Genomic DNA, 13,479 nt, shown 5'->3' with positions numbered 1-13,479 from the left:
TACATCAACAAAGTTTTTATTTCGGGTATAAATAGTTCCATCTCTCATAGTCAAACCTAAAATCAAATTACCAGTATGTGCATATATCTACAGACATCCCAAATATGGAAAAAAGGTACCAATAAACAGATCATAACGTCAATTATCTGTATCTATATCTACATTATTTTGTGGACCATTAAATATCCTACACTCCAAAGTGAGCTCTCAGCTAAATGGTAATCATTCATAGTCCCAACTGGCAAATCTTAATATAAGTAATAACTCATACACTGAACATAACAATATCTTGATTTCCCAACATAACCCACGATTCAGACAAAAAAACATTTTGATAAATAAACCCTCCATAAAAACCGAAAATCATCATTTTATGAAATTAACGGTATTGCATTTCTGCATTGCTTTTATGGATTGATTTTCTGATGGAATTTACATTCCTACTTTTCATTCCTCCTAAGATAGTTTGAAGTAATATATAATTCTGGTCTAATAACTGTATAAAAATCAAACTCAATTTTACACATTCCCATGTATATAATATCATTCAATCATGAAGATTCCATCCATTTATGAAAATATTTATTCACAATCAATATCCACTTGTTTGATGATTATGTTTTGGAGATGATGGGGCTTGCACGAGATCGTAACCCCAATTTAGTAGAGATGGAAGCAGTAAACTGCAAGTATTTAGGATTGTACTTTGAATAAATTGGCTGCATTAGTTAATAAATGTTTTCTTTGGCCTTCAATCCCGTTTGATTCTATGTTACCTTCCAATCTTCAAAGAAACTAATTCTAATTAAATCATTTCTGATTTATTTTCTATTCTGTTTTCATGCAATAAATTGTGATAACTTTGATAGAATCTAGACATAAAGAAAATTTAATTGGTCTTCAAATGTGGAAGAAATTTCTAAGTTCCTAAAAAAGTCCTTTTTTTGCTTAGAGTTGCTCATTACATTTGAACAATAAAGTAAGCTACCAGTGTGTCAGTACTTTAAACCGCTCATTAAGACCAGATAGAATAAAAAGATACATGTCTGCTGTTAAAGCTTTAAATTGGGTTTATATAAGCCTTGTGTATTACAAGTACCAAACAAGAATTGGGAAGTAGGTAGAAGTAGAAGCTTGCAAGTCTACATATAAATTCACTCAGTGACAAAATAACAAATGATATGCTCTTCGGAGCCTGAATTGCTCACCTGGAAAAATTAAAAGTCTGGTAGCCATATCATATGATAAAGCAGAACAATAAATCATATGCCTGCATCATTTTTCATACACAGGCCATGTTTCACCTTCCAAGGGCAATAACTCTAATAAGGTGTCAGCATACAACTTCAGTCCAATAGAGTCTTTGATAGAGCTCTTCAAGCTGAAGAAGGAAGGGCACATTTATTTTCAAATTTGAGATATCAGTAGAAATTTTTTACTTGACCCCATTGGATCAGAAATAGCTATGATATGTATTATCAATGGAAATTGAAAGAAGATGCCCTGAGGATGCTGGTGATCAAATTTGGTAATAATTCACGGAGAGGTAGAAGTTTCAGAGGAGAAGTCTTTTTGAAGAAAAGATAATGATGACAGGAGACAGACTGATGGAAACAAGACCAAAGTGATGAGACAACAGCTCACAAGAGGAGCTAAACAGAGCATACAAAAGTTCAATAAGATTGCTCATAATACAAAAAAAAATACCCACAATAAGAAAATAACAGAATTGGCTCTTCTACTTTTAAACCAAGTGTATGCAGAATCTTGACTACCAGAAGATACCAAGTACATCAGTAAACACTAATACAACACCACTGACATAATAGTGAAAATATAGGAGACATTTGTTCCATGACCCAATACAATATGGACACCTAGTAGACAAGAAAAACATTAAATCTCAAACGGTTTTTAATGAAGAATTACAATACCAAATCAAGAGTTATTTGAGACTATAAAGCTGTTTTATGATAGGAAATGTTCAAATAATAGCAATATTGTATTTCAGATGCACAGTAATTTGGTAAGATGATTACAGAACTCATGCACATAGGATAGCATTACAATATCATTAATGTGAAATTTAATATTAAAACACAGAGAAAGGAAAAAATGTTCTCACTGCATTAAATTTATACAAAACAAGATCTATGTTGAAAGCTGGTCCATTCATATTTCTTATATTTAAATGAAAGGAATACAGAAGAAATAGAATAACATTAATTAAGTTATGGCAAGAACCATAGACATTTAACAACTTTTAAAAATAGAAAACTCACTGTAATGCTGAATATTTTAGTAACATACAAAAAAATCTGTTTATTTCAATGAAAACATGTGCCATGTAATATATAGTCTCAATTGTATTGTTTAGTCATCTGTGGATTATCAAATAAACAATTGGAATGGAAATAAAGAAGCATGTTAAGATGTGAAATTTGCAAGTTACCACTCAAGAAAAACTTCTTAAGGATAACTACAGATACAAGAACATCAGTATGAAAATATGTTTGCATCACTGACTGCAATGAAAGTTTCTTTCAGCATTTTTTTTTTTTTGGCTTTTGGTAGAAAACAAGCAGCAAAAATATCACCCTTTTAAATCATTTATCTGACTTTAAATATAACCAGCCATTCATCTAACAAATCTGTAAAATAAAAAACATGGTGGTTCTTCAGAGGTCCATAAAAATGGCATGCTCTAAGGCCTTCACAAAGACATTGGGACCAAAACCTTCACAGAATCCTGGTAGAAGGGCCGTTTTTTTTTTAACATAAATCAAAACCTAACAAGGAGATAAACTATGAGAAGCAAATATACAGAACTGACTCCATCCTTTCAAAAACATTTAGGCATTAAATGTATAAGGAACAAAAAGATGGACAGAGAGGCTGAATAAATCTATATGCATCTTAACTATGTAGCAGAGCTAAGGATTGGATCTACAAGTTACAGCAATAATCCAAATTCATAACAAATACAACTTGTGTCTTGAAATAATTGTTATACTGTATATAAATGATTTGATAAGAGGACAAACTTCCACACCTCATGCTGTTATATCAAATCACAATTAAATCTCCAGAGAAATCGCTTCAATTTAATCAAAAAGTTATCAAAAATTTCATATTTCAGATCAAAGGAACCCTTACAGGTTCTTCATATTAAATAAAAGACATTTCAGCACTCAAGCACTTTGATTTCAATCCACAATGCATGCAACTGTTTTCATAAAGTTCACTAAAAGTTAATTTCAGAGAAACAACATGCTACTTCTTTCGTAAATAAAAATTTTCAAAGAGTTTTGAAGATGCCTGAACCACCCCCTTTTCTGAACCCCAGAGTTGTAATTAGATTAGTGCTTCATGTTGATTTTTCAGATACCACTTCTAACACCTCATTAAATGGTTTGTAAATTAAGAATCTTCATTCTACTTTAAGTTTATTATCTTTCCAAACAAGCTGCATACCTTCAGTATTGCATGTTTGTTATTGAGACATTATTACCCAACACAGTCAATTTCAGCATATCAAAATAAACATAAAATGTTTCTAGCCATAACTTTCTCACGTTAAGTTTATATGCCACTACTATGTGAGAAAAAGATCATTGAATGATCCAACTTCTGTAGACAACTAAGAAGAAATCATCAAATTAATCTGTTAAATCGTTACTTTGATGCCAATATTCTCTCCAATGTGTTTATACAATAAAACATATAATGTTTGCATGCATGGTGGTATTTTAAAGACAAAATAAGACCAAAATGTTCTTTTCATTACTTTCATTGAAATTTAGCATTTATTTCTAAATTTCACTTAAAACCACCTACAGCCTCCCATCTCCATTTAGTTAAGATTCAGACTAATTGCCTGGACTAGACAAACAGAATGAAAAATATTCTTCAAAGTTCAAACAAAATTGTTGATTTCCAACAATAACATTTGTCAACTTGAATGTAGCATTTGTTAATATTTTTTTTTCATTCAGCAAATATTTAGAAGAAACACCTGGTACATTATTCAACAGAAAAAAGGACAATACATAATGTAGTCAAAAAAACAAGCCTATAGAAACTTACATCAAATTAATCATAAAGCAGCTTTCTATAATACTGGAGATCATTTATTTAATAACTCACTCTTTCTCAACTTAAAGTGTATGTTATAAATTATAAACCATCGTGACAATGTAATTTCATTTTTCTCGCCTTTATGACAGGTAAACTCCCATTCAACTATGGATAAATCAATGAAACACGTCAGTATTATCAATTTGAAAAAAAAACAACCTGATAAATAAATAAGAAAAATTATTTACCCATTTTTTTGTCTCGGTAGAATCCACTTCATACACACAATAATCCTAACATTATATCACAAATTGAATTTGTTTCAAGTATTCACTACAATCAATCAAATTTCCATCAGCAAACAATCTCAATTTCTGCAAAAATTATCTACGAATGGCAACTGGCCTCCTCCAAATTTCTGCCATGCATTCATCAGTCAGAAAAGCTCCGCAATGTAATCAAAAACTTGGTAGAATTTATATCTCTGCTCAGCTGCTGTTGTTTTCACATCGGTTGTCACTCACAAATCTGACTGCTGCATAACTTTTCCTGTCATTTTCTGTAATATAATTACAAAATATTTTAATTTTCTCCTGATTTCACAACAGTAACAGTGCAAATTATAATTTATTCTGAAGTCATAGAGAAACACATGGGCGACTGTAAACTTTTTTGTTCTCCTACTGGTAAAATCAATACCACTCCAAACTTTTTCTATGCTAAGATTATGGAAATAGCTTTCTCACATGTGGTGCTAAAGTTAGCTGATGACTTTGTCAAGCAGGTGAACAATACAATCGGATCCAATTATTGTGAAAAAACAAATTTGTATTATCCAATACTTTCATTTCCCCCAAAACATTAAGTTGTCTCCAGTCTCTCTTCAGCATCAAAGATATCCAATTCTAAGAATCAATGGGTGAAAAATGCATCAGCGGAAATAAACACCTTAAAAGGCAGTCATTGAAAAGATTTTGAATCCACTGAGATATTTTTTATGGAGTTAATTGAATATGATTATTAATTTTCTCTACCTGCACATAGCATGCAGAAAGTCATCACCAATCAGCAATTTTTCAATGGGGAAGACAAGTAAGCATTGATTTTGTAATTTTGTCATAAACATAATGTACTTTTAATTAAATATCAAACTGTTTTTCATAAAAACATAATGGTCCCATATAGGAAGCATCTGGTAAAAATGTTCTTTTAAATGTAAGAAGTTTTCCACCTATCATAACCTTGCATAAAATAGTGGACCTGAATTTAAAAAATAATTATGAATCTAAATATAGTACTCAGGTGTTCTTAATACTAAAATTGACTATTTATCTTTGTCATCCATTGTCCCATTTTTTCTAAATTGTTAGCAATACTTAACCTAATTATGCTTAAAAGTCCACCTTAAGATTGCCTCATTAACCCAATAAGTGTGCCAAGTAGGGCAGTCAAAACCCACAACCCAAAAAATTATATTTACATTTATGCTATAAAACCACACCTACCAATATTCAAAAAAGGCATTAACTGTTAAAAGCGCCACTGATCAATACACAAAGATTGCATCACCCCTATCCAGGAGACAGCTGATATTCTTTAACACATAAGTCTATGGGGCTAGTTTTCTTTAAGAAGTAGCCAAAGGGGACTACATTTGTCAAAATCAAAATCAAAAGCAGTATATCAGAACAATCCAAGATACATGTTATTGTAATTGGGGAGAATGACTAATTAAGTCCAATTAATGCTTCCATATACATGTATCAGTCTTTAATGGCAAAGGAGAACTTAAACATGTACATATCATGCTTGAAGTCGACTCAAGAGAGCTATTGGTAATTGAATGCTTCTATATCCAAATTTTAAAAGGAAAAATCTAATTACATATCCATTAAAAAACACCAAACAAATGACAATAGATGATCCAGTGGGACACAGAAAATAAGTACTACATTCAAAATATTCTTTAATCAATTAAAAGCTTGACTTCTACATTAGCAAGTAGGCATCTTCTACATGTAGTACAGGTATGTAGAAATATAGAATAGGAATAAATACAATCAAGCTGACATAAATTTTATGAAAAATGTGATCATTGGAGTGTCCCTCCCCCAGGCAAGTCAGTATCCCCCTCCCCCTTTTCAACATGTATTAGATCAGCCACAATATCAACTGTCCAACTAAGTATTCAGACACCTTCTTTGTTTTCTGGTCACTCTGTCTATATATAGTTCCAAAAAGCCTACCCTCAGGTTCATTATGACTACACCTAAGATTTATATATAAATTTAATGATACTAATAGAAATAAAACCCAAGACAGCCATAAATCATATTTTGATCCCTGGATGATTATATCCTTAAATGTTATTTGTCAGAGTACAATACATGTCAGATACAATCATTATTGCCCTTCACACTCTATTTAACCTCAACTGTACTAAATTCCCACATAATAGAATTTCTATTGTTCATTTTACTCTCAAACCCACAAATTCTATTAGAAAGTTACAGATTTTATGATAAAGCCCCATTTATGCACATGTCTTGCATGGGACAAATGTAGCAAAGATTAGCATTAATTTATAGTGAAATAACCCTCTGAAGTCAATTTATAATCCATTATAGTAAAAGAATTGTCAAGTAGCTACCAAACCTTGGCATAAACTGTACCAATTTTATATAGATTAGGCATCATGAACCATTCAATAAAAAATGCCAACTTTCCTTCAATACCTTAGCGCTCTAAACTGAACACCTTGCTGTCTTCTGATCAGATTATGCAAATTTACAACATAAAAGGACAAAATAAATCAAAGTACTTGTGTACTGTGTCAATTTACATTGAATGAGAAATTTATACTTCAATCTAATGTTACTTTCAAATAATGAATACCTGTATGCACAATGCATCTGGTTAGGAACAGGATGACTTGTTATATCATTGTTGATGTCTTAAACATTTATTTCTTTACATTTGGGATATGATGCCTTTATTTCAATTTTTATTGATAAAATCAGAGTGATAAAAAATGGTATATATTCCTTTACAGCTATTAAAGTAGGGGTTTTTACCTCAGCTATGAAGAGTTTCCAACTAAAAAGAAACTTGCACACTTGCTTTAACACAGACAAAGGAAAGGATTAAAAGATCAAAGACAATTTTATGTAACATCTGCATTATTAGGTTGTCTCCCCTTTAAACCATGAAATCATTTATTTCATCCATTACCAAGTGAAAACAATGACATTGATGTTATATAAAAGTCAATTATGTTTTATTGTGCTAACAATGCAGATGCAAAATATATTGAAAATGTTCTTTGTCTATCAATGTCAGAATAATACTGTATTCAGTGCCATTACTTATGCAACTAAAATATCAATTTCCCTTTAAAATTTGTTAAGTTAATTAACCATTGATGTAAGAATGCTAAAAATCTGTCAAAAGTTTTTAATCATTGATCTCAAAACAAAAATTCTATTAACTACCGTTTTGTGTGGGGTACAGGTTTTTGCAGGTCAACCAAACTGCAATAAAATTTTTTAACCCCTTGTTTAACACCCAAGCTTCACAAATGTACTTAACTCTGCCTTTTTATTCAAATGAATACAGTACAATGGAACTAACTTTGTGGACTGTTTGTAGGTAGTGTTATTGCCTTTTATTCCTAAAAGCTGATAGATAGTAAGTCAGTGATAGGAGATTAGTCTTTGAATATGAAATCATCATGCTCAGAGGTAGATCCACGATTTCAGGTTGGGGGTTTAAACAGAATTAAAGGCTAGGTGAAATTTTGGGGTAGAATTTGTAAAAAATCAAGATTCGTGTAAAACAATTATGTTTTCCTATTCTATCACAAAAAAGTCATTAAAATCCTTTAATACATTACATCTACCCAAAAGAACTTGAGATAAAGGATACTACAGACACTGTAAAGTCAGCCTCATATCTTGACCTACACTTAGAAATCGATGGTAAGGGAAAACTATTGACCAAACTTTACGACAAACGTGATGACTTTTCATTCAGAATTGTCAACTTTCCTTTCATCTGTGGCAACATCCCTTCGGCTCCTTTGTATGGAGTGTTCATATCACAACTCATACGTTGTGCCAGAGCTTGCCGAAACTACGCAGACTTTTTGTATCATGCTAGAACTCTAACAAATAGGCTTCTGGAACAGAGTCATGTTGCTACAAGATTGAAGTCATCACTACAGAAGTTTTATGGCCGTTATCATGAACTCGTGGATCGTTATGGTGTATCCATCAGCACCATGAAAACTGATTTATTCAACAGGTCATAGTTTTCCTTCCCTCGTTTGTCTACCCCGGACTTGACTTTTTATGAGCAACTCAGCGGCTGTTTCTAGAAAAGCAGAGGATGCTTACCCTACCGATGCACCTGGTCCATGCTCCCAGTTTTTAGTGGAGTCCGAGTTGCTCATTTACTTTTGTTACTTTGTATGTATGATTTTAGTTACTTTATGTTCTTTGTTGTGTATGTCTGTTTTCCTTGTCTGGTCTTTGTCCCTGGATTACATTCTTTTGATTACCGCTATAACCTTGGTTCCCTTGATTACTCTTTTTTAAAGTATTTTTTTGTACAATATATGGATGGACAGACATAGGTACACCATGAGACCATAGTGACCATGATATATTTATCAAAGCACAGTTGTATAAAAATCCTGCCAGTCTAAAAGCACTTAGACCTATTCAAACATGTATGTAACTTTTCCAAGAATCTTTCTCCTGGGGAAATGAAAATTAAACTGCACATGAAACTCATTCCAGTCCACAGACGTAGAAGGCTGAACTATAACAGAATATGTGGGTGGGATTGCGTGGGAGATCCTTCAAAGAGTCTAAAAAAATCTCTGATAACTGGATTTTCACTGCAGTGAAATGGGCAAGCTTGGTCTGTTTTGTACATTTAATAATGTGGTATCTAAGTGTATTAAAAGTTTTAGAAATTCTTTAGAAGTCCTTTTAACTTAAAGCAATTCATTTCTTTCATGACTGAGATGGTGTACTTTTTATCCTTATACCCATAAGAAATCTAATTTAACCATGTAATACAATTATTTATTTTACAATTACTGATGCATTAGAATGACCAAAGACTTTAAACTTCAACATGGTATTTAAATGCACCCCTTTTTCTAGCCATTTAGTACACCTGCTTAAATACTCTGATCAGCCATCTGATCCCTGTTAAACTTCGTCACATGCCATTCATGCAACAATCAAAAACCACAATGAAAATCAACTGGTGGTTTCTTTCCAGAAATTATTCATAGAAAAAAGTATACCTTGATATACATGTACATCTTCTTTGGTGTTTACTTAATAAGATTTTATGACTTATTTGGTACATATGACCAAACAAGAAGTTCCCTCTAAAACAATTGTATAAGTCAATTTGCTAATTATACATGATGCAATCAAATAAAAGTTTCTACAGATGTGTAATATTTTATATATTTTGTACACTTCTATATAATAGTAAAAGCTAGCATCAATAATTCGCAGGGCAAACTCACACTTCTCTGTAGGGGAACAGACATGGTGACATAAAAATGGTCCAACATTTTAAGGAGGAGTGATAGTATTTTATTATCTGAAAGGTGTAAAGACATGAAGATAAAATCTTCAGCATGGTTGAACTCATTGGCCGACAAAACTGGTTTTACTCTGTAATTATCTCCCCTTGTCATCATAATTATCTCCCCTGAATTCCTACACTATCCAGAGACAAGAATTATTGAACAGTGCAATAGAAGCATTGTAATCAAGTTTCATTAGAATCTAATGAGCAGTCATGCAGCAGAGTCAAATTTTTCAACCTTGGTCATTTTTATTTTCTTCATAAACACATCATATTTGGCACCCAATACAAATCTACAAAAAGATTTGAGCCATTCAGTCTCCAAGAAAACATTAATATACCAAAATTGATGTTTCATGAATCAATAGATATGACTAAATAAATATAAATCCTTCCTCAATCCTTTTCCAACAATACAAAAGCAAATACTGATGAGTGCATATTGGGATTCATTAGTTTACATTGTGTCAAAATGCCAAAAACTGATAATATTAATTTACTTGGTGTATATTCTAATCCAAGAATCATAATTTTATTGAATATCAAACATGTTTCTAGTAAATTCCTCACCAAACCTGCTTTTAATTAAAAGATACTGTAGTAAGGGAGGAATAAATGTCTTGTATCAATTAAGATAATATAGATGGTGATCAAAATTTCCTCTCATATCAGAAGCATAAATTTGTGAGATATTGCCCCTACACATAGATAACGTAGAAAGTCAAAGGTTTCTTTGAATCATCACCTTTGTATAATAGGGTACCACTATCAACTAACCTGTTCTTAATGATAACATAAGATGTAATTGGACATTAGTTTAATTAATGGTATCTATAGTAGATCAGGAAAAAGTGCAAGCATATCTTTTTACAATAGGTCAAGCATGATCAAGTTGATTTTTGCTCAACATTAAAGGCTAGATGGTGCCCTCTTATATAACATTCAGTAAGAACTTTCTGTTTCATTGACATTTTGTCCACACAACTATTTAAGTTCATCTATTGGACATTTTCAAAATCTGGATACAATTCTGGTTTGGGTGTAAATGACACAGTGGATGACATCAACCTAGAAAAAAGCACACTATTCTCTACAATACTGGTACATTGAGAGCTTGATACATGTACCGGTTTGCCCCACTCCTATGTAACCCCTTTAGTTGAATTATTTGCCCTTGCAAGCATCTGACTGTAATGATCTTTTATCATGCACATTTACATACTGAGTATATAGTTATCAGCCATCTCCTGGAGTTTCACAAAAGTATACTCATCGAAGATGCAAGTCAAATAAAACTGAGAATTTTAGAACATGAAGTTGCGAACTTTGTTATGCTGTTAACGTATACCCCCACTTGTATAGGAAGTTGATTATGGACAGCAACCAACATTGTTACAATGTATGTCCCATTCATATACAGCCACATACCATATCTGAAATCAATCCATCCTTTGGCAGCGGAGATTTTTGTAATGAATTTTTTTTCTATCATTACAAAACAGGAAGTTTATATCAAAGAGCAACTGAATTGGCTTACAACATATGACAACATATTAAGTCACATATCACATTTGAATTTAACTGCAGCGAAATTTGGTGATTCCAATATACCTCACACTTGTTGAATTTATTGCGGTATAAAATACAGAAAATAGGTGAATACCTTGAAATCTAATACCATTATATATAAACAGAAATTAGCAATGTACTTAGCTTCATCAAAGATGAGAATACTTAGTACCCATACAAAGATAAATATAGAATTACTCAAGCAAACAAATCTTTTATTCAACAATGACTTGATAAAAACATTAAAAATCATTTGACGCAAAATGATGCAACAGATTTTTATAAGTTCCAAGACCTGATTTCTTTTTGTTCAATATACAGAAAAATAATTAACTCATCATAATCAAGTCTCAAATTCTCTGTAATACTATATGATGGAGTTGAATAGAACCACATAATGCATTATCAAAGGACTGATTAACATTGATTAATATGTCTTGTTCAATTTTTCTGCTTTATAAAGTAATTGCACCTTACCTGACGATTGAGAAAAACATCAAAGCTAAAGCTCTCCTTTTGACACAATGATGAAGTTGTGTATTCCCTTTACACTAGCTCTTCAATAGAACCAATATGAGAGTGAAATGATTGCTTTATTTCAAATATAATTAAATCTGGAAATCAACTATTTTTTTTTTTATGTCAACAGCTATATTCCAATGGAAAAAATGAAATCTATCACTCAATATCAATTACATATACAATCCACCCCCTTGCTCAAACCAATGTTTAATTATGAAATTTGAAATTGATCACCAAATTTCAATATCACAATAAATCCGACATCCAGATCCACCCAATCTATACCACTATAAAGCAATGGTGTTTGTCATGTGTTTTAAACCATAGGACAGAAAATATTAAAGGTTTTGTCCATAAAAATGATAATAACAGGGTAGAGACCGAGAGCTTGACAAATACTGTACTAAATGTTGTACCTGTTTGTACCTTGATAGTAAACTCATCATTTACCTTGGTGTCAATTTCAAGATTACATAGTCAGTGTTTATGGCACCAAAATTTGGACCATTACTTTCATTGATTTACATTTTACAGGTGCACTTGAAAAAAAATCAAAATTAAAATTCTAAATATATATTGTTCAAGTTTTTTTTCTATAATTTGATCTTTATCAACACTACACATAAACTTTTTTTGATAAAGTGTAAAGTCTTATAAATCAAATGTATTGAAAATTTTTAATAAACCATTAATTTCATAACTGACTGCCATAACATGAGTGCTTGATTTCACTATGCAGTTAGAAAACTCAAGTAATTTCATTTCTCATATACAGATCAATTTGTATGTCACTATTGTAAGGTTCACCACCTTTGCAATAAACTGTTGCTGATTTGACCTTGGCATATCACACAATATAATAAGCACAATGGTGTAGGGGCCATAAAGCCATCATAAATAGTAAAATTTCTAAGTTTGACTGTGATGGAGTCTGAGTTGCTCATTTGCTTATGCTACTTTGCATGATTTTCTTTTTGTTATTTTATGTTCTTCGTTGTGTTTGTCTGTTTTCGCATGTCTGGTCTTTGTCCTTTGATTACATTCTTTTAATTTCCCTTTGAATCTTGGTTTTCTTGACTACTTTTTCAAATATAAAATAGTCATGGTTGCTAGAATATGAACAAGTCAGTGAAATGAACCATGAATTTGCTTATTTTACCATTTCCACTGTTTTTTCTGTTTTTTTTTTTTTTTTTGTGATCATCTATTTTAAAAATCTATAAATATGAGTTAAATGGAATATATGAATACTCTGAAGTTTCTAAAATGGTAAAGCATGAATTTGCATCTGAAGTATCTGAAAATTTGAAGTTTTTGAAATTTCTTTGAAAACAGCTAATACTGTGTTGTTCAAATGATGCTTTAATGCTCCAGAACTTGACACTTGTTTTTTTTTAATTATTTTTTCGAATGTATTCCTCATTCAATCATGTGATATGAAAACATTTAGTTGACCTTTACATTTTGGGGCTGACAATATCCTTTGTAGCCCCACTTCTTTAATACTTTCTGACCATCGTAATACCTGATTCAACTTCAAATTGACTCTTGATAGAGTAGAATATGTACAAGCCAACAACAGATTTAAGTTGATGTTGGTCTTTTCCCAAAAGTTTAGGATCTGTTGTACTTCGACTAAACTTGGAAAAAAGTTAACATTTTTGGTATGATATCCTGATCTTTCATAAATTCTACCCA

General features: G+C 31.6%; 1 protein-coding gene across 5 annotated transcripts in view; it reads right to left on the bottom strand.

Moving 5' to 3' along the window:
* Positions 1–13,479, bottom strand: part of LOC148628592 (inactive tyrosine-protein kinase transmembrane receptor ROR1-like) — a 138,940-nt gene that overhangs the window by 98,844 nt on the left and 26,617 nt on the right. For 4 of the 5 annotated variants that reach the window (XM_088590643.1, XM_088590662.1, XM_088590673.1 and 1 more), the window contains one exon: positions 4,326–4,636. In XM_088590643.1, the coding sequence (XP_088446769.1) occupies positions 4,326–4,329 (4 nt within the window). In that variant the 5' untranslated portion in view covers positions 4,330–4,636. Of the gene's footprint in view, positions 1–4,325; positions 4,637–11,736; positions 12,069–13,479 lie in introns of those variants that run through there. The other variant, XM_088590632.1, reaches the window with a different exon arrangement.

The sequence above is a fragment of the Perna viridis genome, chromosome 1, assembly GCF_037379345.1.
Source record: "Perna viridis isolate PV_CMFRI_1.1 ecotype Kerala chromosome 1, ASM3737934v1, whole genome shotgun sequence".
NCBI lineage: Eukaryota > Metazoa > Mollusca > Bivalvia > Mytilida > Mytilidae > Perna > Perna viridis.
The sequence above is the reverse complement of the archived record's forward strand: the minus strand, read 5'-3'. Positions and strand labels throughout refer to the sequence as shown.